This window comes from Chiloscyllium punctatum, chromosome 39, assembly GCF_047496795.1.
Source record: "Chiloscyllium punctatum isolate Juve2018m chromosome 39, sChiPun1.3, whole genome shotgun sequence".
In the NCBI taxonomy this organism is placed as follows: domain Eukaryota; kingdom Metazoa; phylum Chordata; class Chondrichthyes; order Orectolobiformes; family Hemiscylliidae; genus Chiloscyllium; species Chiloscyllium punctatum.
In genome coordinates, this window is record NC_092777.1 from 13802539 (window position 1) to 13826812 (window position 24274).

At 46.0% G+C, this 24274-nt stretch overlaps 1 protein-coding gene across 1 annotated transcript in view; it reads right to left on the reverse strand.

Moving 5' to 3' along the window:
• Window positions 1-5502: 5502 nt before the first annotated feature.
• LOC140463834 (transient receptor potential cation channel subfamily V member 6-like) overlaps window positions 5503-24274 on the reverse strand; it is a 67732-nt gene continuing 48960 nt past the window's right edge. Inside the window, exons 13-15 of the mRNA XM_072558213.1 lie at window positions 20612-20880; window positions 8416-8522; window positions 5503-6232 (exon numbers count right to left, since the gene is read on the reverse strand). Coding sequence (XP_072414314.1) covers window positions 6010-6232; window positions 8416-8522; window positions 20612-20880 — 599 coding nt within the window. The 3' untranslated portion in view covers window positions 5503-6009. The remainder of the gene's footprint in view (window positions 6233-8415; window positions 8523-20611; window positions 20881-24274) is intronic.

Below are 24274 nucleotides of genomic sequence, written 5' to 3' on the forward strand. Positions count from 1 at the left end.
TTGCTCTGTGTCTGACCCACAGGCCAATAGCAACGTGGTGAGCATACAGAGAAAGGCAGCTTAACACCACTGCCGTCACCTCCACCATCTCAACAGCAATTGGGACCTGTCCACCAGGCTCAAAACCAATCAAGCAAAGGCCCACTCAGAAATCCAGAATCACTCAGGGTGGCGAGGCTGTGCTGATGCCCCAACGCCAGGTGTGGTGAATATAGGGAAGTCAAGGTGTGGCATGGTGTGGGCAGTGGGTGGGGGAGGTGAGGTGATGGTGAAGGGTAGAGGATGGTTGGAGGAGAGCTAAGCCTAAGGCTGTGAGGTGGGTGGGGTGTTGGTGGTAAATTTGGGAAGAGGTTGAAGTAGCTGTGTGTGTGAGGTGGGAGGAGGGTGATGGGTCCATTGGTGAAATGTGGGTGTTGGTGGCAAATTTAAGCTGGGGAAGGATGGATTTCATAACATCATAGAATGGAAGTGTGGAAGCAGGCCATTCGGTCCATCAAGACCATACTGACACTCTGAAGAGCATCTCACCCAGAACCCCCTGTAATCCTGTATTTCCCATGGCTAATCCACCTAGCCTGCACATCCCTGGACACTATGGGCAATTTGGCATAGCCAATCCACTCTAACCTGCAGAGCTTTGGATTGTGGGAAACCCACGTAGACACAGGAAGCATGTGCAAACTCTATACAGACATTTGCCCCATGGGTGGAATTGAACCCAGGTCCCTGGCGCTGTGAGGCAGCAGTGTTTGGGGTAAAACAGGTAAAACAGATCAATTATGGGAAAGTGATGCTGGAGATCGGAGTCAAAAAGTGTGGTCCTGGAAAAGCACAACAGGTGAGGCAGCATCTGAGGAGCAGGAGAGTCGAGGTCTTGAGCATAAGGTCGACATCAGGAATGTCAATGAGCAATGCAATTTGTGGAGCTAGATTGTGCACATACATATTCAAAAATCACACAACACCAGGTTATAGTCCAACAAGTTTCTTTAGAAGCACTAGCGTTTGGAGTGCTGCTTCTTCATCAGGTAGCTAGTGGAGTTACCTGATGAAGGAGCAGCACTCCGAAAGCTAGTGTTTCCAAATAAACTTGTTGGACTATAACCTGGGGTTGTGTGATTTTTAACTTTGTCCACACCAATCCAACACCGGCACCTCCACATCATATGCATATTGTTTGTCCTGTTCCTTGCTGTGCAACAGTGACTACACATCATAGTGTGAATGTCTTTCCTTGTTGTTATATAGACTCTGTGAATGGCAAGTGTGAACGCTGAGAGGCCTCTGCAAGAAATAGAGCAACTTCTTGGCTGGCCTTGGGAAAGTGATGTTTTGGTCAGTCTGTTAAGAATGAGCTTGACATTATCCACGGTTCAAGTAAGATTTAAGTCTAATCTCAAGCAGTGGGAATCTCTCGACCAGCATCAGAGGGAGGTGGGTGAAGCAGAGATTCCAAGTGCCTTTAGATTCCAATATCAGAATTTTCTTACACCAAACAGGGTATGTAACAAACCTGATGAAGGGCTTTTGCCCGAAACGTTGATTTCGCTGCTCGTTAGATGTTGCCTGAACTGCTGTGCTCTTCCAGCACCACTAATCCAGTATGTAACAAACCTGCTGATTTGAACATGATCGCTCACTACGCACTTCATTCTTAAACTCCAATGACAGCAAACTTCACAAACCCAATGGGAAATGTGTTAAATTCTGAAGGGACACATCCAAACCAGGGACCACGACCAAGTGAGCAAGTGTAGGAAAGGCAGGCCAGAACCCTTTCATTCCTGATAAAGGGCTCTGGCCCGAAGCATTGATTCTCCTGCTCCTCGGATGCTGCCTGACCGGCTGTGCTTTTCCAGCAACACACTCTCGACTCTGATCTCCAGCATCTGCAGTCCTCACCTTCGCCCAGAACCCTTTCGGTTAAAGCACGGTTTCGCCAAGATTTTCACCTGAATAGGAGAAAGTGAGGCCTGCAGGTGAGCTGCTTTCCAGTTTCGTTTCTTACTCCAGGGGTTCATGAGCAAATTTCAGCAAGATACAGCGTCAGACACGTGTCTCCCAAAAACAAAGTGGAGAGGAGAAACCAAACAAGGTGCTCAGCAAGAGGAAACAAAGTCAGAGCTATCCACTGATAATGGAAAAAATTAGTAATAAATAAAAATGACCATTAAAAAGGACCAAGCAACAGAGCAAGCTAATAAAACCATTTCACTTGTCCATTTAAAGCAGAGCTGGGGCACCAGGGCAGAATCAAGGCACTGAGTTTAAATAACACTGATCTTCTATTGACCTCTGACAGCACATGCAGCAAACTAGTCTCAGTGGATTTTATTCAAAATTTGGTGGGGTTCAGGTGTGGGGATGCCTTTCTGCCTGGGTTATCCTCCCCTCCTAAGCCCAGAACGGTAAAGGTGGAAGCAGGGGATGGAGCGTATGTGCCCCCAAAACCAAGCAACCTCTGTTTTTGTATGTGCGTGTATGTCTGTCTCACTCCTTTAGGCAGGATTCACTCACTCCGCCTCACCCAGCCAGACTCAATGTGAGTGGATTTGTGCACATGAAGTTGGGTGAGTGAGAATGCTGAGATTGGGGGTGGAACTCACTCATACTCACAAAAGAGAGCACAGCAAGGAACTCGAATGGTGAGTAACTGGGGAGTGAGAGTGCAGTCAAGGGCAGTGGAGAGACAGGTTAGCTGGGAGAACTTTTCTCTCATGGGGTGTAGATGTCACTGGTTGGGCCTGTATTTTTGACCATCCCTGAGTGCCCTTGAGAAGGTGGTGGTGAGCTGCCTCCTTGAACCACAGCAGTCCATGTGCTCTCGGTAGACCCACAAACCCTTAGAGAGGGAACTCCAGGATTTTGACCCAGAGACAGTGAAGGAACAGGTTGGTGAGCAGCTATGAGGGGAACTTGCAGTGGGTGGTGTTCCCATGTATCTGCTGCCCATGTCCTTGTACATGGAAGTAGTTGTGGGTTTGGAAGGTGCTTTCGAAGGAGTGTTGGCGAACTGCAGAAGTGCATCTGTAGTTAGATAGTTCACACTGCTGCTGCTGAGCATTGGTGGCGGAAGGAGTGGGTGTTGAAATTGCTGTAGGAATTGGCAGTGAAGTGGGTTACTTTGGCTTCAAGCCACACTCATCCAGGCAAGGGGGGGTGTACTTCATCACACTCCTGTCATGGGCCTTGTCGCTGATGGACAGCATTTGGGAAGTCAGAAGGTGAGCTATTCACCACAGTATTTCTAGCCTCGAGCGTGCTCTTCTCACCACTGTGTTTATGTGGTGTGTCTAATGACAGCAACTTGCAGTCAAGAGAGAGCATGATCAAGGACAGCGTTGTGGGGGAGGTGGAGGCAGAGGGCAGGCTGTGGGGTTAGGGAGCAAAGATTGCCGAGGGGGGTTGGCAGAAAATACGACCAAGGGCACCAATTCTAGGGGATAGGGGGCTGTGCAGAGAGATGGCATGGTCAGAATTAGTGGGGAGGAGGGGGTGGCTAAGGGTCAACACGGACCAGATCCCCCTGAATGCAGCCTGGCGACAAAATCCAAACTGACGTCACTTCTCTTGATATGATGTGTTCCTCTTCCAATCACAAACGACTTCTCTCCAGCATTTGCTGCTGATAGGTTAACCATGCTCATTAGTGAGCCTATCAGCAGTAAACCTGGGGTGGGGTTGGCGGTGTGCAGGAATAGCCTACAAATGGTGGGATGGCTCCTTGTGGAATCTTTCATTGCACTTCCCTAGTATTTTGAACCCAGGGTGTGGGGATTGGATAGACAAGAGTGACAGCTGGCACCTGGCCTTGGTCTGTATCTCAGAATACGGGCATAACTTGTGTTGTAGGGGTTGGAGAATCACAGTGAGAAAAATGCAAAGAGGCAGAGTCAAAAGGATCAGAGAGATGTTTCTGGAAGGAGTTAAGATTTCATCGTTTAGAAAATAACCTCTACAATCCCTGCAGACCTGCTGACTGAGGTGGCCTGGAAGATCATTTCAGAACAGCCTCTGACCAGGAAGGATATCAGAGGCATGCAGAAGAGCAGGCAGAACCACAAAAAGCAGACCAATGTACTCCAGGTGGGGTCAAGATTAGTGTGGTGCTGGAAAAGCACAGCAGGTCAGGCAGCATCGGAGGATCAGGCAAAAGCCCACGGAATTACCTCTGAACTATACACCCAACCCAATTTCTCCCTCAAAAATTCCCAGTCTATCAGTCCTGATGAAGGGCTTATGCCCGAAACATCGATTCTCCTGCTCCTCAGAAGCTGCCTGACCTGCTATGCTTTTCCAGCACCGCACCCTTGACTCTGATCTTCAGAATCTGCAGTCCTCACCTTTGCCTACCAGTCTTCACATCCAACCATGGGATGATTACGTCACCAAAGAAGGCCATTCAGCATCTTGTGTCTGGGTGGTTCTCTGTGATTTGAGCTCACCTTGTATCACTCCCCTACCGTCTTCCTGTACAGTCAGTCCTTCTATGACCCAATGGTTGCGTTCTTGAGCGACCCCATATTATAGAGAAATCCCGCTTTAGAAACAGTGCTTAAAGTGTTTGCAATGTTACCACGTTACAGCCAACACACGTTTCAAACGCTCACGCTTTGGAAGCAATGTCCCCAATTTGTCCCCAATTGCATTACAGGCTTAGCCCGGGTTATGGAAGCCCGTATTTACAAACTGACCTCTGTAAAGCCTATTATTTTAAAAATTGAGTTACATACAATGGTTCATACTAACAAATGGGCGGGCACGGTGCTCAAAACATTGCACATTTTCAGCACTTCGTCAGCCCGAGGGAGAACCACGCCATTGTAACCACTGTCATCGCCATTTTAAGTCGGACTGCATTAACTTGGGTGCATTGTGTTTTGACTCAAATTTTTTGTGAACCTTGTGTAACTGTTCCGACTTACATACACACTCAACCTACGAGCAGACTTAAAAAGGGAACTCTTTTGTAACCTAGCGACTTCCTATGCAGCAAATTCACATTAACAAAGCGTGCATTACAGCAGAACGACCTGTTGACCTGTGAATCTTTCCCTTTCAGATCTCAGTCCCTTTCGAAAGTTTCAATTGCCTTCAGCACCCTCTCTGCCAGCACATTCCAGATTGTAACCGCTCAGCGTGTGAAAATGTTTCTCCTCATGTCACTGTTGTGTCTTTTGCAACATTAAATCTGTGTCCTTCTGATTCTTGATCCATCCACCAATGGGGAAACCTTCTCCTTGGCCACTCTCTCCAGACCCCTCATGTTTTAGAACACCTTTTGAATGTGTGGCTCCTTACTGTCCTCTAGTTAAACTAAAACAGGTTAAATTTACCATGTACCCGTCCTTCCAAGTGTGAGCCTTAGAGGGTTATAATGACCATGGGTGCTGAATGGTCTTCATTTGGGATTGCAGGAAGCCATCATAAACATTGACACAGATTAGAATAGAGATTTATTGGATTTACATAAATATATATATTTAAATGTCACATCAGCAGTCAAAGTTTCAATCTTGGCGCTGACCAAATGAATATCTTTTACACCAACATGGTCGGTAATATCACTGTTCTGATGAAATCTGTATACCCTCCATGCAGTGAACAATTCTCAATCATTCGCAGATATACATTTTCCTGTCTATAAACCATCTGAAAGCCAAGATTAGATTCCAGCTCGTGGATAATCCTCCATCAGAACCCAACCTATAACTTACTTCTAAGGTGTCTATTATAAAGCATTTGAACCTCTCAATCAATAGGAAGATTTCCCAGGGGGAGGATACTTATTAAATATTGTGAAGTTCAGCACCACTGCACAAACGTTGGAAAACCCTCACTATCAACTGCTCACCAAAACATTATCTGCCTGAGCAACGTGATATCTCTGCCATCTGTCGTTTATGAATGATAGGTCCCATTGTCCCTCCTGCATATGGGTAGCAGAATGGACAGATGCTCCACTGAGTAAAAGCCCAAATCGAAGTGGCACGAAGCATCTCTCAGAGATTACAGATGACACTCAGCGTCTTTAACCTCATTGGAAGCTGTGTCTGAACAATGTGCCCTGGATCTGCGTCGGAGAATGCGCAGCTCCACACCGGAGTTGGGATCAGTCCCGTTCCCAATGGCCTTTTTCTCAGTCTTGTTCCTGGTTTCCTGAGGTTCTTCCACATTTGCACGCTTGGGGCTGCTGCAGCTTTGAGCATCGCTATCGATTGTGTCTTCCACCCTGTGAGATCAACAGAGAGAGGCCACCACAAGTAACAATTTGCATTTACGTAGCACCTCGACCACTTCAAGGTGAGGCCAACGGGTAAATGGATGAGGGATAACAATGTCGGAAAGGTGGTTAGGAAAACTATTCGAAGAGTTGCTTTTGGGGATTATATTGTGTTCTGTAAGATCTTGGGACCCCTACAGTGCAATAGTGAGGCAAACCCTGTGATGTAAGCATCACTCCCACTGAGAATGTGAGCTCTGTGGTCAGCAAAGCAAAATGGCAGATCAGGTCACCATGACACTCACGGGAACCCTTAGGTAAGTGAAGGCAGTCAGAGCAGAAGTTATGATCAATTGGCAGCAGATGGGTTAGGATGCATTGAGGAGGTGGATGTGTGGGAATGATGCAGTAGCGATTAGATTAGATTCCATACAGTTTAGCCCAACAATCCACACTGACCCTCCGAAAAGTAACCCACCCAGACCCATTCCCCTACCCTATATTTACCCCTGACAAACACTATGGGCAATTTAGCATGGCCAATTCACCTGACCTGCACATTGTTGGACTGTGGGAGGAAACTGGAGCACCCGGAGGAAACCCACGCAGACACAGGGAGAATGTGCAAACTCCACACAGTCAGTCGCCTGAGGCTGGAATCGAACCTGGGTCCCTGGCGCTGTGAGGCAGCAGTGCTAACCACTGAGTCACCATGTCACCATTCTAGTGCTGCAAATGAGCCATCAGTCCAGAAGACAACAAATAGTTAAACTTGCAAATGACAGATACTCATCTGACGTAGGACCTCAGTAGTAACCCCATCTGTCATACAGGAGACTGGGGTTCAGTGCCCTGCCAGGAAGGATTCAATGGGCAGCATTGTGGATCAGTGGTTAGCACCAGGGACCCAGGTTTGATTCTGAGCTCAGGCAAATGTCTGTGGGGAGTTTGCACATTCTCCCCATGTCTGTATGGGTTTCCTGCGGGTGCTCTGGTTTCCTCTCACAGTCCTAAGATGTGCAGGTTAGGTGGGTTGACCGTGCTAAATTGCCCAGAGTGTCCAGGGATGCACAGGCTAGGTGGGTTCGCCATGGGAAAGCGGGTATAGGGAGGGATGCTCTTTTGAGGTTGGTGCAGACTTGATGGGCCAAATGGCCTCGATCTGCAAAGTTGGGGTTCTATGATGCAGAGGTGCCAGTGTTGGACTGGGGTGGATGAGGTCAGGAGTCAGACGACACTAGGTTATAGCCCAACAGGTTTAGCTAAAATCACAAGCTTTTGAACCATTGCTCCTTCATCTGGTGAAGCCTTGACAGAGAGGCCACACTCTGAAAGCTTGTGATAAACCTGTTGGACAATAACCTGGTGTTGCCTGACTTCTGTGATTCTATGATTCATCTCGTATACCTCAAATTGGAGGACAAGTCTGTTCATTTCCAGTTATTACTGGGAGGGGAAGTGGTAAACAATGACTGGATGAGGGGTGGGGGGATCATAATTAGAGACCTGGGCTCAGTGTAGGGAGAGGAAGGAAAGAGATATAGCGGTAGATGGGGAGGGAATGAGAAACATCTTGCCCTCTCTTAACATTGGCTCTAGAGGAGCATTCTGCGGTCAGTTCCTTTAAAGACACCCCCTCCCTCCTTCCTTCACCCCACCATCTTTTACCCTCTGTCAGGCTTGGTTCTCCAGAACGTAGTTAACGTTAGCAGTTGACGAGAAAGCTAAAGTGGGCATCAAAAAGATGCTGATCCCCTTATTTGCATATATAAAGGGCTAACGCATGTTTCTGGGCACTGGACAATGGCCCTTTCTCTCATAATCTAGGTGGTGGACACAGCCAGCTCACAATGTGAATGTACTTCCCACTGGCCTACTGGAGACCGCAGGTAAAATGATTCTTCACATACACTCACTTACGGCCAGTCAGGAAGATGCTTGTTTGCAACTGGATTCGAACAAGTGCCGTATGCCTGGAACAAGCATGAAGGGAGTCTAGTAGCTAATTCAGACAAACTTTATATTCATTCATTTCAATTTGTTGCTCCCTCCAGACTCTGGTGCAGCCATTATGTTTTGAATCTCACCCACAGCACATGTCCAAGTCCCCCACTGTCCAGTGGAAGATGTGAAGGTGTTAACTCTTTCGCCCCCCCTGAGCTACACTACTGGACCCATTTCCGCGCTCTCACCAGATATACCAGTTGTTGTCAAGTCCAAGCTGCAGCCCACTGACACCAGCACGAGACCAGAAGTATCTTGGAAGCCACCGCTCGAGATGAATTATCGACGCTGTAATCTGTTACCAGGAAGAAAATAATCTCAATTGACATGGTTAGGCTGAACAGCACTGTGGGACATCTTGAGGTTATGAAAGACGCTATATAACTGCAAGCTCTTTGCTTTCAATAAGAGAATCTGGAATTTATAGTTTAATAGCAACCATATGTAACTGTAGTTGATTGTTGCAAAAACCCATCTGGATCACTACTGTCCTTTCGAAAGGCAATCTGCTATCCTTGTTTTAGAGACAACAAAACTGCAGATGCTGAGATCCAAAGTAGACAGGCAGGAGGCTGGAAGAACACAGCAAGCCAGGCAGCATCAGGAGGTGGAGAAATCAATGTTTCGGTTGTAACCCTTCCTCAGGACTGCCTTCCTTATCCTTATCCAATCTGACTTAACATGTGACTCCAGACCTCCAGCAATGTGGTTGATCACTAACTTCCCTCTGGGCAACAAATGCTGGCCTTGCTAGCAATACCCACATCCCATGAATGAATAACAAAACCCTGTTTGTGCCAGCTGTGGATCAGTGGAAGCACTCTCACCTAGAAAGCTGTCGTTCCCACTTGGGGACTGGGAGAAATATAAAGGATTGCAACGGAAGACACAAAGATGCTCATCAGCATTACAACAAGAATCTTGTGAGGGAGGTCAAGATTAACACTGAACGTTTTTCCAATTATCTCAGATGAAAAAGGATAGAAGGCCGGATCTTTAGAAACAGGTGAGGGTACTATGATAAAAGGAAGTAAGGCAAGGTGGGAGAATGGCAAAGATGCATTATGCTGATTGGATAGTAATCATGATGGGCCAAATGGCTTCCTGCTGTTTGTTACAATTCTGGGAAATGGCAGACTTGTTGAATAATTATGTTTGGCTTTGCAAATAGCATTGCCAACTCTGGTTGAACGCATTCCTGGAGGCTTTGACCTTCAGTATCCAATTGTCCCAGCTCCCAGTATTAAACCTGTATTGAAGACAAAATGCCACTAAATACTGACAAACCCCGGTCCTGATGGTTTTAACGCAAGGCTTTTAAAAAATGTGGGTGAGGATATTGCAGATGCTTCGGCCATCAATTTTTTTTAAAGTTCTTGATTCAGGAATTGACCTTTTAGACTGGAAAATTGCAAATACATCTTCGTTATTGGAGGAAGGTGCGAGAACGAGAGAGAGGAAAGCAGGAAAGGTCAGATAACTTTCATTTGGGGAAGTTGTTTAAAAATGTAATCAGCAAGAATGACTTGGAGAAATGTGAGCTGATTAGAAAGAGCTAACATGGATTTGAAAAGGGTAGCCAAGAGTAATGAATTCTAATCGAGGAAGTTACCCAGCTTGAGAATGTCTATAAATATAATTTATAATAACTCTCAGCAGTCATTGGATGAGTTTTCACCTAAGTGTCTGTTCACTAAAAATAAAACTGATGGAATTGAAGTCAAATTTCTGATCCTTATTAGACTATAAAAGATAGAATAGAGATAACAGGCAGAGAGTCATACTGTTTAACTGCCTCTGAACTGTGGTTACATTGCTGCCCAGTCTCCAGTGAGAGGTGGTGTTCACTGGCACATTAAAGACCTTTACAGACCGGTGAGCACCACAGGGGCTAGGGTGCAGTGACACCCTGAATAATTGATTTAAGTTTGATGAGACTCATGAGCTTCCACTAACCATTTGACGTTGTTTCAGTTGCAGTGCCCCTCCTGGGCGAAACTAACCCTGTGAAGTTTATTTTCAGAAAAGGGTAGATTTAATGGGCACATCCTCAAATTGGAAAGATCTGCAGGTAGCTCAACTATTTGTTATGTTTATGAATAACTGACAACACAACGGACAGACATATGCAGTGTATTGGCAGAAAGTGAGGAGTGCAGATGCTGGAGATCAGAGTCGAGAGTGTGGTGCTGGAAAAGCGCAGCAGGTCAGGCAGTATTCAGGGAGCAGGAGGGTCAACATTTCAAGCATAAGCCCTTCATCAGGAACCTTGAGGGAAAATAAGTAGACTTTGTCTTCAGTCACACCTTCATTTATGAGGATTGGGCCATGTATTTCCGTTGGATTGGTCCACCTTTATGACAATCTAAAGGAATGGTTTGTCATGACCCACTGCAGGATAGCTGAGCAGGAAAGTCTCCCACTCTTACTGCCTACCTTCAGGAATAGTTACAGGCCGACAATCAACCTGATTTGTCTGTGTTATAACACACCTTCCAATGGCTAGTAGACATCAGAGCCAGACCATACAGGAGAGACTTTAAGAAATATATCTGCATGCAAAGCACAGTCAAAATGAGGAATTCTCTCCCACAAAGAGCTGCCAGACTAATTCAATCGCCATTTCCAAACTACAACTGATAGCTTTTTGTTATTTGGAAACATAAAAGGATATGGAGTCAAGTGAGGTGATCGAGTTAAGATCCAGATCAGCTCCTGTCTTGCTCTATAACAGAACAGTGTTGAGATTTAGGATTTTGAATACTCGGTCAGCAAACTGGTAGCTAGATGCGTTCCAGGTCCTGATCCTAACTCACCAAGGGCTTCACTTTCATCTAGAAAGGCTTTAATTGGCCGAGGGGTGGCTTCGGCTGACCAATGATGCTATGGTGGCAGGAGCCAGTCACTGAGGGCTTTCTGAAGGAGTCAGCAGTGGAAGCCTCCCTACCCTCGCTGCCCAATGAGAGGAGGAGGAGCAGGCCAGAGCTGCCTCCAGGTTTTCAGATAGCTCCCTGCTGATCCTCACTCAGGCAGTAGCCATGGATTTTTTCTTAGCACTCACCTGGCCTCCACTCAGGAGATCAAAGTGAGATGGCAGATGGAGTGAACAATCACAGTGATACCAGCAAGTTATGGGTCCAGTGTTTCAGTGATTCCATAAGGTGTGGGGAGGGGTGAGTGGTTACTGGCACCTACGTGACAGGAATTTAATTCCATCCACAGCAGTACACTCTCACGCTTAGCGGACTATCACCATAGTGCCCTTAGTGTGTGTCTAGCTGCATCACTGAGTGACCCTACTCCTGAGCCAAGAGACCTGGGTTCAAGACCTACCTGCTTCAGAGGTGTGTACTAACATCTCTGGACAAGTTGATGTCAAGGAAAAATATAAACCTAGTCTAATTTGAACAAGTGATCTGGTGCATTTCTAACAAGTGTACTATCACTGCAGATGGGGGCACTTGCAGCTCTCAACTTGTGAAGCTAATGGTTTATCCCCAGTAAGTTTGAAAGAATTGTACAATGGAGTAAAAGTACAGGATCTGCAGAGTGTACATCTTTGCATCTGTCCAAGCAGCCAGCAGATTGTTACATGGGTGCAGTAGAGCCCCCAACTCAACGTGTGTCACTGATGCACCTCAAGTACTAAGATAGTCCTGAGATGCGCACATTCATAGCAGGAAGTTTAAACTTCCAATTATTAGATTTATCGCGTTACGTGAGTCCAGCAGTGGGACCAAATTACCAGAACTATGCCTGGTGCCTACCTTCGTTTTACATGGATTTATTGAGAGCTTTTTATAGCAACTGTGAAGCTTACTCTGGTATGTAACTCCACACCAAATATTGCAGCAGTATCCAAGCACTGCAGACCTTTACAGCATGTTCAAACTACCCCCTCCCCACTTCCCCCCACAATTGTCTCGAAACAGCACTGTCTACCCTTCAAACCATGGGCTGTGCTGACCCACTCCTGTCCCCTTCCCACAATTCACTTTCCCTGTCTCCCACCCAGCAAATGCTGAAACAGGCAGCTTGGTCCATGGGTGCACAGTTTGTTCAGAGGGTGGGAGATTAACCATTTCATGGCATGAAGGGGGTGAAGTGGAGTGAATGCTCTCAGTGGTCACAGTAGTAGGTGAACTCAGTCAGTGCTGCGGGAAGGGGTGTAGTTGGGTGAACTTTATCAGAGTGACAGTGAACACTGTCAGGAGATTGGTAGTTAGCATTATCAGGGGATGAAGCATGATCAGAGGATAGCTCCATTTAAAACAACTTGACACACAACTGCTCCGTAACAGTGACATGTGGCACATAGGATTTTAGTAGAGTCATAGAGATGTACAACACAGAAACAGACCCTTCAGTCTAAGTCATCCATGCCGCGAAGATATCCTAAATTAATCTAGTGTCATTTGCCAGCAGTTGGCCCATATCCCTCTAAACCCTTCCTGTTCATATACCCATCCAGATGCCTTTTAAATGTTGCAATTGTACCAGCCTCCAACACTTCCTCTGGCAGCTCATCCCATACACACACCACCCTCTGCATGAAAAGGTTACCCCTTAGGTCCTATTTAAATGATTCCCTTCTCACTTAAACCTATGCCCTCTAGTTCTGGACTCCCCCACCCTGGGAAAAAAGACCTTGTCTATTTATCCTATCCATGCTTCTCATAATTTTATAAACCTCTATAAGGTCACCCCTCAGCCTCTGACGCTCCAGGGAAAACAGCCCCAGCCAGTTCAGCCTCTCCCTATAGCTCAAACCCTCCAACCCTGACAACACCCTTGTAAATCTTTTCTGAACCCTCTCAAGTTTCACAACACCCTTCCAATAGCAGGGAGACCAGAACTGAATGCAATATTCCAAAAGTGGCCAAACCAATGTCATCTCCAGTCACATCATCCCAACTCCTATACTCAATGCAGTGACCAATACAGGCAAGTGTACCAAATGATCTCTTCAGTACCCTGTCTACCTGTGACTACCTGGAACTATGAACCTGCACCCCATTGTTTAAATGATTTCAATTGTTTCATTCACAGGATGTGGGTATCTCTGGGTGTGGCTGGGCCAGCATTTATTGCCTATTGCTGACTGCCCTTGTAAGATGGTGCTGAGGTCCCTTCTTCATGTCCACGGGTTTAGATACACCCAGAATACTGTTCAGGAAGGAGATTTTGACCCAGTAACAGTGAAACAAAACGACGATAGATTTTCAGATTAGGACTGTGAGTTAATTGAAGGGAATCTTGTAAGCAATGACATTCCTGTGTATCTGCTGTCCTTGTAGACACATAGGATCATTAGTTTGGAAGGTGCAGTCAATGGAGCCTTGGTGAATTTTTCAAGTTATCTTGTACCTGGTAGACACTGCTGCTACTGAACAGTGGTGATGGAGGGAGTGAAGATGGTGGATGCGGTGTTATTAAGCAGATTACTTTGACCTCAATAGTGTCAAGCTTCCTGAGTGTTGTTGGAGCTGCACCATCCAAGTAAGTGGGGAGGATTCCATCACACTCCTGACTCGTGCCTTGTAGGTGACAGACATGCTTTTGAGAGTCAGAAGATGAGTTAGTCACGGCAGAATTCCCAACTTTGTTCACATATCATTAGGTCCTAGTTTTTAATGAATGACATGACCATACAACATTATAGAAGTAGCAAACAAACCTCAGTCCTGTTCATTCCATTTGTGACTGAACAGGTGTCAGAAGACTCTCCCCCATTCAGTATAGATACAAAATGCCACTATGGAGTTGCTGTACCATAGCGATGAACTTTTCTAGGTAGACAAATTTTTGCCATGATCTCCCCTAGGCCCTCATGACAAAGACTTCCATCTGGATATGCAGTTCTGTTCTCGGCATTTCTCCTGGAGGTGCCATGCAGTAAACCTCATACCAACTGTACCACAACCTTTCCTGGCATTGCACTGACTTCCTGCTCGGGCCTCTTGTTCGAGATGTTGCGCAGGGTGGTTTAGTTGCAATCTTGCAAGTATCCTCCTAACATTGCAAGCAGGGAGATCTCTTAATGGTTGTCACAAGCTGAACAATTTCCCTTCCTTTGCTGTAGGTGAACCATTGATGCAAGTTTAAATCCATGAGGAATAGAACTTAACATTTTTTGGACCTGGTTCTACATTACCTACAATAGTGCAGTGAGTATCATGCCTCCTGTCTTGCGGATTTCATTTGGTGCTGTGCTTGACCCTGGTGCCTTGCTGGAAACTGATTACTTTTGTGATCTCAACTTTGCTGGGAGTATACATGAGTCAGAAATTGACTTCAGTTTGGGGAAGTGGGCAATTATCTTGAAGTAATTGTTATCAGCAGATTCAGAACATTGTTGAAAGGTGCTTCCCGTCACCCTGGGATTTTGGTCTTGTCTGTAATCAGTTTGGTTCAGAGGAAAGAAAGTTTCCACACCATGGATGGTCTTCAGAGCATCATGGAAGGATCTGGTATGGTTTCTGTTACATTCTGAATGTTGTCCCTATGCCTTTCTACTTAGCCAATGACCTGACAGCTCGCTAAGCACTAGAGTGGTGCTGGAAAAGCACAGCAGGTCAGGCAGCATCCGAGGAGCAGGAGATTCGACGTTTCGGGCAGGAGCCCTTCATCAGAAATGAGGCTGGGAGACTCGGGGATAGAGAGATAAATGGGGGTGTGGGGCTGGGGAGAAGGTAGATGAGAGTGCAATAGGTGGATGGAGGAGGGGGTAAAGGTAGTAGGTCGGAGAGGAGGGTGGAGTGGATAGGTGGGAAGGAAGATTGACAGGTAGGACAGGTCATGGGGACAGTGCTGAGCTGGAAGTTTGGAACTGGGGTGAGGTGGGGGAAGGGGAAATGAGGAAGCTGTTGAAGTCCACATTGATGCCCTGGGGTTGAAGTGTTCCAAGGCGGAAGATGAGGCGTTTTTCCTCCAGGCGTCTGGTGGTGAGGGAGCGGCGGTGAAGGAGGCCCAGGACCTCCATATCCTCCGCAGAGTGGGAGGGGGAGTTGAAATATTCGGCCACGGGGCAGTGGGGTTGATTGGTGCGGGTGTCCCGGAGATGTTCCCTAAAGCGCTCTGGTAGGAGGCGTCCAGTCTCCCCAATGTAGAGGAGACTGCATCGGGAGCAACGGATACAATAAATGATATCGGTGGATGTGCAGGTAAAACTTTGATGGATGTGGAAGGCTCCTTTAGGGCCTTGGATGGAGGTGAGGGAGGAGGTGTGGGCGCAGGTTTTGTAATTCCTGCGGTGGCAGGGGAAAGTGCCAGAATGGGAGGGTGGGTTGTTGGGGGACGTGGACCTGACCAGGTAGTCACAGAGGGAACGTCTTTGTGGAAGGCGGAAAGGGGTGGGGAGGGAAATATATCCCTGGTGGTGGGGCCCGTTTGGAGGTGGCGGATGATGCGGTTTATGCAGAGTTTGGTAGGGTGGAAGGTGAGGACTCGGGGGGGGGTGGGGGGGGGTACTGTCCTTGTGCTCTCCAACACATTTTGTCCACATCCTGCACCTCCGCTCTCAAACCCCACCCCTCCAACTGCAACAAGGATAGAAACCCCCTGGTCCTCACCTTCCATCCTACCAACCTCGGCATCATAAACTGCATCATCCGCCGACATTTCCGCCACCTCCAAACAGACCCCACCACCAAGGGTATATTTCCCTCCCCACCCCTTTCCGCCTTCCACAAAGACTGTTCCCTCCGTGACTACCTGGTCAGGTCCACGCCCCCAAACAAGCCACCCTCCAATCCTGGCACTTTCCCCTGCCACCACAGGAACTGTAAAACCTGTGCCCACACCTCCTCCCTCACCTCCATCCAAGGCCCCAAAGGAGCCTTCCACATCCATCAAAGTTTTACTCGCACATCCACTAATATCAGTTATTGTATCCGTTGCTCCCGATGCAGTCTCCTCTACATTGGGGAGACTGGGCGCCTCCTAGCAGAGCGCTTTAGGGAACATCTCCGAGACACCCGCACCAATCAACCACACCGCCCTGTGGCCCAACATTTCAAACTCCCCCTCCCACTCTGCCGAGGACATGGAGGTCCTGGGCCTCCTTCACCGCCGCTCCCTCACCACCTGACGGCTGGAGGAAGAACGCCTCATCTTCTGCCTCGGAACACTTCAACCCCAGGGCATCAATGTGGATTTCACCAGTTTCTTTATTTCCCCTTCCTCCACCTTACCCCACTTCCAACCTTCCAGCTCAGCACCATCCTCATGACCTGTACTACCTGTCCATCTTCCTTCCCACCTATCCATTCCACCCTCCTCTCTGACCTACTACCTTTACCCTTTCCTCCATCCACCTATTGCATTCTCATCTACCTTCTCCCAAGCCTCACCCCCTCCCACTTATCTCTCCACCCCCGAGGCTCCCAGCCTCATTCCTGATGAAGGACTCCTGCCCGAAACATTGATTTTCCTGCTCCTCGGATGCTGCCTGACCTGCTGTGCTTTTCCAGCACCACTCTAATCTTGACTCTAACCTCCAGCATCTGCAGTACTCACTTTCGCCTAGCTCCCTAAGCACTGAATAGTCAATTTTAGAGCAGCTATCTTTAAACAAAAAGGTGACCAGTCTGTAAGGAGACAGTGTGCCTATTCAGAGTCTCAATCGCCTCATTGTTTTCATCAAGTCACTTATGGTGTTCATAGGTGGTGCGTACAAAATGTTATACAGCAGTAGAGTGCACCAGCTCTCTGCAAGTTATCTGGTCACCTTTTGTATTTTACTGTGTGTGTGTGTGTGTGTGTGTGTGTGTGGAGTCTAACTCTAATTCCCCTAATTATTATAGCTCAAGTCCGTGAAGTTTCTTCAAGAACTCTTTATTTCCAGCTTTTTCTATATGCACATCCTCTCAGGATCCTGTTTATGTTTCTGATGCTTTCTGGTCTTCTCTATATTACCATGTGACACTAACACCACCATTACACTGACTGTTGATGTTAGTCCCATTGCTCTACATTCCACACTGTTTAAGACCACAAAACTAGCAATCCAAATCTTTTGGGACTTGTTATTAAATTGACTCATGGGATGAGGGTGTCCCTGGCTAGGCCAGCATTCATTGCTCATGACTAATTTCCCAGAGAGCAGTTAAGAGTCAACCACATTGCTGTGGGCCTGGAGTCACATGTTGGCCCGAAGACACATGTTGGCCAGACTAGGTAAGGATGGCAGATTTCCTTTTCCTACAGTACATTAGTGAACCAGATTGGTTTTCCTGACAATGAATAATGATCTCATGATCATCATTTGCCTCTTAATTACTGATTCTTTTTGTGAAAATTTAAGTTAAATTCGACCATGGTGTGAGTTAAATCCAGGGTCCCTAGAATGGGAGCTAAATTTATGGATTAATAGTCTAGTGATAATACCACTGGGCCATTGCCTATCCTTTTGCCTCAGTCTGTATGCTGAGTGTTCAGACATTGAGTCTTTCATTGACATTTTCCTCCTGGGCATATCTCTTGAGCTGATCATTGACGTTGTCGGTGTTACACACATTTTCTTGGAACACAAAACTGGATAAATTGAAGTTTTGGATACTGCCTGAGGTGCAGAGAGCTTATCATGTTGTGCTTTACTGAATACAGCAAACTTTCTTTTAAAACCAACACCTTATCGGCTGGCACTCTCGATAAACTGGCAAACATTATTTACCTCAAATACCCTCTGGGCAATTAGGGTAATAAATGTTGCCTAGCCAGCGATGCCCACATCCTGTGAATGAATAAAGAAAATACCGCAATCTACAACAAAGTCTGAGTATCTATGCTGTAAATAAAGTGTAACAGTGATGGGTTTGGACCCCCTGCATTAAGTTTCTATTATATAGACAGGGACTGCTGATCTCTGTCATATACACAGGCAATTCTGTTCTTGACTTTAGGAGGTGGGTTGATGTTTGCACATTGGCTTTTTGAGGAATGTTGATGAGTCAAACTTCGCTTGGTCAGGGTTTACTGCTGTTAGACGTACCTCTTGATTAACCAGAATATTTGATCAACCAGAATAGTCCTGGTCCCCCAGGTGCCAGATAATAAAACATTTGCTGTACTTACAAAATGTCAAGTGACCTTTGGAAAACAAGATTTGGAGATGCCGGCGTTGGACTGGGGTGTACAAAATTAAAAATCACACAACACCAAGTTATAGTCCAACAGGTTTAAGTGGAAGCACTAACTTTCAGAGCGACACTCCTTCATCAGGTGGTTGTCAATGCTCTGAAAGCTCGCGCTTCCAATTAAACCTGTTGGATTATAGCCTGGTGTTTTTAACTTTGATTTTTAACTTTGGAATCCAAAGCTGTTTAGAAGGACGTAAGGTGGGTTGTTTTTGATGGAGAAAGCAGTGGAAATAGCATTGGGCTACAGTTTTTGGGCTGTTACTTTCTGTTTTGCCGCAGATCAGAAAGTGGTACGGTTTGAAAGAGACCTTGAAGAAGCCTGCAGCAAAGAACGTTCTCTCTGTCTCTCTCTCTCTCTCTCTCTCTCTCTGTCTGTCTGTCTCTCTCTCTCTCTCTCTCCCTCTCTCCTGAAATTCTGCAAGATTCTGAAAGCTGAAGTGCCAACTGAATAAAAGACCTGGGTCTAACTGACCGGACACCCAAACTGAGATGCTGCCATTAACCAGCAGCTAACAACAAGGTAATCTCATCAACACAAACCGAAGGATGTGAGAAAGTCACCCCATTCTACACTTGTGGTTTGGACTCAATAGACAAAATTTTCTTTTTATTCCTTTATCTCTAGCCATACTTCGACAGATTTGTATGTCCCCATCATCCTATCTGTATAGACATGTTTCGGGATTAAAGGCGCAAAAATTGAAGTTTACGAAGCTGTATTAATAGCCCATTCTGTTACTTGTTAAAAACTAAGATTGTTCATAAAAATAAGTTTTGTGTTTATTGATGAAACTTGGGTGGGATTCTCTCTTTTGTCCTGAATAAAGGTAAAAGCAAAGAAATGTAATAATCTTAGTGATTCAATTCAACATTGATATTTTGAGACATCTTGTGGAACAGTGGAGCTTTATTCCCAGCACAGGTCTCTCACATTGAGCTTTAAGACAATGAGTCTATGGTCAGTCTAGCAATCTGCTGTACACATGGCTTTGATAAGTAATTTGCTTCTCCAGTAACCATAGTTTTGAATAAGAGAGCTTCCGGAATGTCTTGTTTCAGTCTGGTGGATGGAACACGTAGTTAATGAGGTGGAGATTAGACTCCGCACACATCTTCACCAGAGGAAGCCCTTTATTCTATTTTTCTCTCTATAACTGGCTCCCAGATTGGATGGCCTGTGCCAACTGGTGTTCAAAGCACCAAGGATGATAAGTAAGTCTGATCTCAGCACTACATCAAAGATAGAAACCATCCTTATAAATGATCTTTGGGTATTTTCCCTGGGCTTTGTCATTGTTGGTGCTGATGTAGTGGTTTGATGTTTCCTCATGAGGGTATGTCAGAACGTTATGAGTCAGTCAGTTGTGTCCTTCAGAAGGCTAGAAGGTTTGGAGACCAGATTGAGCTCCTTGTCACAGAGAGCTGTGGGGGTAGAGTCCTTGTGGATACTTAAGGCTGAGATAAATAGATTCTTGATCATTCAGGGAAACAAAGGTTAGGGGGGAAAGCACCAGGAAGGTGGATATGAAGAATGGCAGATCAACCATGATGCTATTCAATGGTGGAGCAGGCTTGAGGGGCCAAATGGCCTACTCTTACTCCTGTTTCTTATGGTCTTATGACTTGACAGTAATTTCTACTGTTGCTTCACAACACTCTTCTCTGCTGAGACCACTCCAGCTGAAGGAGTAACCAACACCAACTTCTGTTGGTTCTTCAGCTAGCTCAGTCCTGCTCTTCATAATTATTGACCTCAGAAATGAGGATGTTACAGGAAGAGAGGAAGTGAATGCCTCCAGGAGAAATAGGCACAAAAGAAGATCAAAGGCAAGGGTAATAAAGAACTGTTGATGCCATCCTTTGAAATTGGCATTGAACCAGGACATCATCTGCCCTTTCACGGTCAGTTCAAAAGATCTCATGGCACTATTTTGAGGAAGAGGCTGGAGTTAATTTATCCCTTAACAAAAGGTATTTTTAAAAATTGTTACATCGCTGTTTGCCGCATGTCAATTTCCTGCCACATGACTACACTTAAACATCGCACTTCATTGGCTACAAAGTACTTTGGGACATCCTGAAATAGAGAAAGGTGCTATGTAAATGCAGGTAATTCTCTCTCCTCTGCAAGTGCTGGATGCATGGGATTGGACACATTGATGTAACAGGACAGCATGCTTAAACAAATCCCATTTCTCCTCTATATTTTAGGGCACTGACAAATTAATTCTTATGAACTCAGTACCTGAGCTTGCCAGAGTGCATCAGAATTCTTCATTACCCGCCGAAGTGTCTGGGCAATCAAGAAGATGAAGAGAATGGCCATCAGCTGAAAGGTCATCATAATGTACGCCACGTATAGAATCTTGACCATGAAGGGGGTGTACTTTTCATAGTTCAGTGGGATGTCGAGGAGTCCGAAAAACAGCATGAACATCAGAAAAAGCAGGTTCTTATAGTCATTAAAACGAATCCACTGGGAAGGGTCCAGCTCTTGGAATGACAAATGTAGAGCTGCAAGGAAAAGTAATTATATTGAACATCAAACTCCGAACTGCGGTGTGTAACTTGGAATGTGACCTGCAGAGTTGCCAAAACATACTTGTTTACAAAACAAACCATGTCATTAAGGGGAGTTTCTGGGCAGAGGGATTGAGGAAGGAAAGGCTGAATTTCAAAAACTGCAAATGGCATAAAACTTAGAAGTGTTGTGAACTGTGAGGAGAGAATTCAAGAGGACAGAAACAGACTAATGGTATGGGTGGAAACACAGCAGTTTAAATGTAATAGAGGGTAGTATGAAGTGGTACATTTTGGTCGGATTGTCCATGGATTATGACACAAACCAAAAGGGGAGCAGGAATAGGAGATCTAGAGGGACGGTCGGTGCTTGTGTGCAGAAATGATTAAAGACGGCAGAGTACCTATAGTCACAGGTGAGGTGCCAGAAGACTGGAGGTTGGCAAATGTGGTGCCACTGTTTAAGAAGGGCGGTAAAGACAAGCCAGGGAACTATAGACCAGTGAGCCTGATCTCAGCTGTGGGCAAGTTGTTGGAGGGAATCCTGAGGGACAGGATGTAGACGTATTTGGAAAGGTAAGGACAGATTAGGGATGGTCAACATGGCTTTGTGCGTGGGAAATTGTGTCTCACAAACTTGATTGAGTTTTTTGAAGTAACAAAGAAGATTGATGAGGGCAGAGTGGTAGATGTGATCAATATGGACTTCAGTAAGGCGTTTGACAAGGTTCCCCATGGGAGACTGATTAGCAAGGGTAGATCTCATGGAATACAGGGAGAACTAGCCATTTGGATGCAGAACTGGCTCAAAGGTAGAAGACAGAGGGTGGTGGTGGAGGGTTGTTTTTCAGACTGGAGGCCTGTGACCAGGAGTGCCACAAGGACCGGTGTTGGGTCCACTACTTTTTGTCATTTACATAAATGATTTGGATGCGAACTTAAGAGGTACAGTTAGTAAGTTTGCAGATAACACCAAAATTGGAGGTGTAGTGGACAGCGCAGAGGGTTACCTCAGATTACAACAGGATCTGGACCAGATGGGCCAATGGGCTGAGAAGTGGCAGATGGAGTTTAATTCAGATAAATGCGAGGTGCTGCATTTTGGGAAAGCAAATCTTAGCAGGACTTATTCGCTGAAAAATGTGTTGCTGGAAAAGCGCAGCAGGTCAGGCAGCATCCAAGGAGCAGGAGAATTGACGTTTCGGGCATAAGCCCTTCTTCAGGACTTATATGCTTAATAGTAAGGTCCTAGGGAGTGTTGCTGAACAAAGAGACCTTGGAGTGCAGGTTCATAGCTCCTTGAAAGTGGAGTCGCAGGTAGATAGGATAGTGAGGAAGATGTTTGGTATGCTTTCCTTTATTGGTCAGAGTATTGAGTACAGGAATTGAGAGGTCATGTTGCGGCTGTACAGGACATTGGTTAGGCCACTGTTGGAATATTGTGTGCAATTCTGGTCTCCTTCCTATCGGAAAGATGTTGTGAAACTTGAAAGGGTTCAGAAAAGATTTACAAGGATGTTGCCAGGGTTGGAGGATTTGAGCTATAGGGAGAGGCTGAACAGGCTGGGGCTGTTTTCCCTGGAGCGTCGGAGGCTGAGGGATGACCTTACAGAGATTTACAAAATTATGTGGGGCATGAATAGGATAAATAGACAAATTCCTTTCTCTGGGGTTGGGGAGTCCAGAACTTGAGGGAATAGGTTTAGGGTGAGATATAAGAGAGACCTAAGGGGCAACTTGTTCATGCAGAAGGTGGTACGGGTATGGAATGAGCTGCCAGAGGAAGTGGTGGAGGCTGGTACAATTGCAACATTTAAGAGGCATTTGAATGGGTATATGAATAGGAAGGGTTTGGAGGGATATGGGCCGGGTGCTGGCAGGTGGGACTAGTCTGGGTTGGGATATCTGGTCGGCATGGACGGGTTGGACCGAAGGGTCTGTTTCCGTGCTGTACATCTCTCTGACTCTATGACTCCTGGACTTCATAAATAGAAACAAAGTCCAAAAGCAAGGAAATTATAACGGAGCTTTATAAAGTAATGGTATGGTCTCAAGAGGAATACTGTGTGCAATTCTGGGTATCAAAACGGATGTGATATTTTTGGAGAGATGGCAGAAAAGTCTGTGAGTGATAGGAGACTTCAGTTCCATGGGTGGGTTGGAGAGGCTGGGACTGCTCATGTTAGAGGTGAAAGGTTTAGAGGAGATTTGATAGCAGTCTGCCGAATCATGAGGAGCCTGGTCATAGTCAATAGGAATGGCAGGAGAAGCAAGACCGGAGGGCAGAAGGGAGATAATGAAGACTGCAGATACTGGAGAGTCAGAGTTGAAAAGAGACCAGAGAGCTCCACATTAAAGATGATTAGCAAAAGAACCAGAAGTACCAAAGGGAATAAATGTTTTCACACAGCAGGTGGTTAGGATTCGCCTGAGAATGTGGTGCAGACAGATTCAATTGTGGCTTTCAGAAGGGAATTTGAGAAGCGCCTGAGGGAAAGACATTGCTGGTCTACAGGAGAATGAGACTAGCTAAATTGTTCCTGCAAAGGGCCAGCATTAATGTCTTCTTTGGTGTTATCCATCAGTGAGTACATTCCATAAAGGAATTTTCCTGGAATTGGCAAGAGATGTGAGCAGTATTACTTGGAGACCTGTTGTAACAGCTACTCGCAACCATCTGGATGTAGGGATTATAGTCATTGTGTCAGAGATGTACAGCATGGAAACAGACCCTTTGGTCCAACCCATCCATGCCGACCATGCCAACCTGTCCCAACCCAACCTAGTCCCACCTGCCAGCCCCTGGCCCATATCCCTCCAAACCCTTCCTATTCATATACCCATCCAAATGCCTTTTAAACGTTGCAATTGTACCAGCCTCCACCACTTCCTCTGGCAGCTCATTCCACACACATACCACCCTCTGTGTGAAAAAAGCTGCCCCTTTGGTCCCTTTTAAATCTTTTCCCTCTCACCCTAAATCTATTCCCTACTCTCGGGCAAAGACCGTATCTATTTACCTTGCTCATGCCCCTCATGATTTTATAAACCTCTATAAGTTCATCCCTCAGCCTCTGACGCTCCAGGGAAAACAGTCCCAGCCTGGTCAGCCTCTCCCTATAGATCAAACCCTCCAATCCTGGCAACATCCTTGAAAATCTTTCTTGAACCCTTTCAAGTTTCACAACATCCTTCCAGTTTAATACAAATAATGCCAAACTGCAGAGTGTAGTAAACTATAAGCAGCATTACTAAAAATCTGCAGGAGAGCAGAGACAACTCAGATGTGATAAAAAGATAAAGTTCAAATGAAGCAATTCGATATGAAAGAAAAATGGACCATTTAAAATGGCCATCTTACAGGCAAAAAATTAAAGAGGTTGGACTA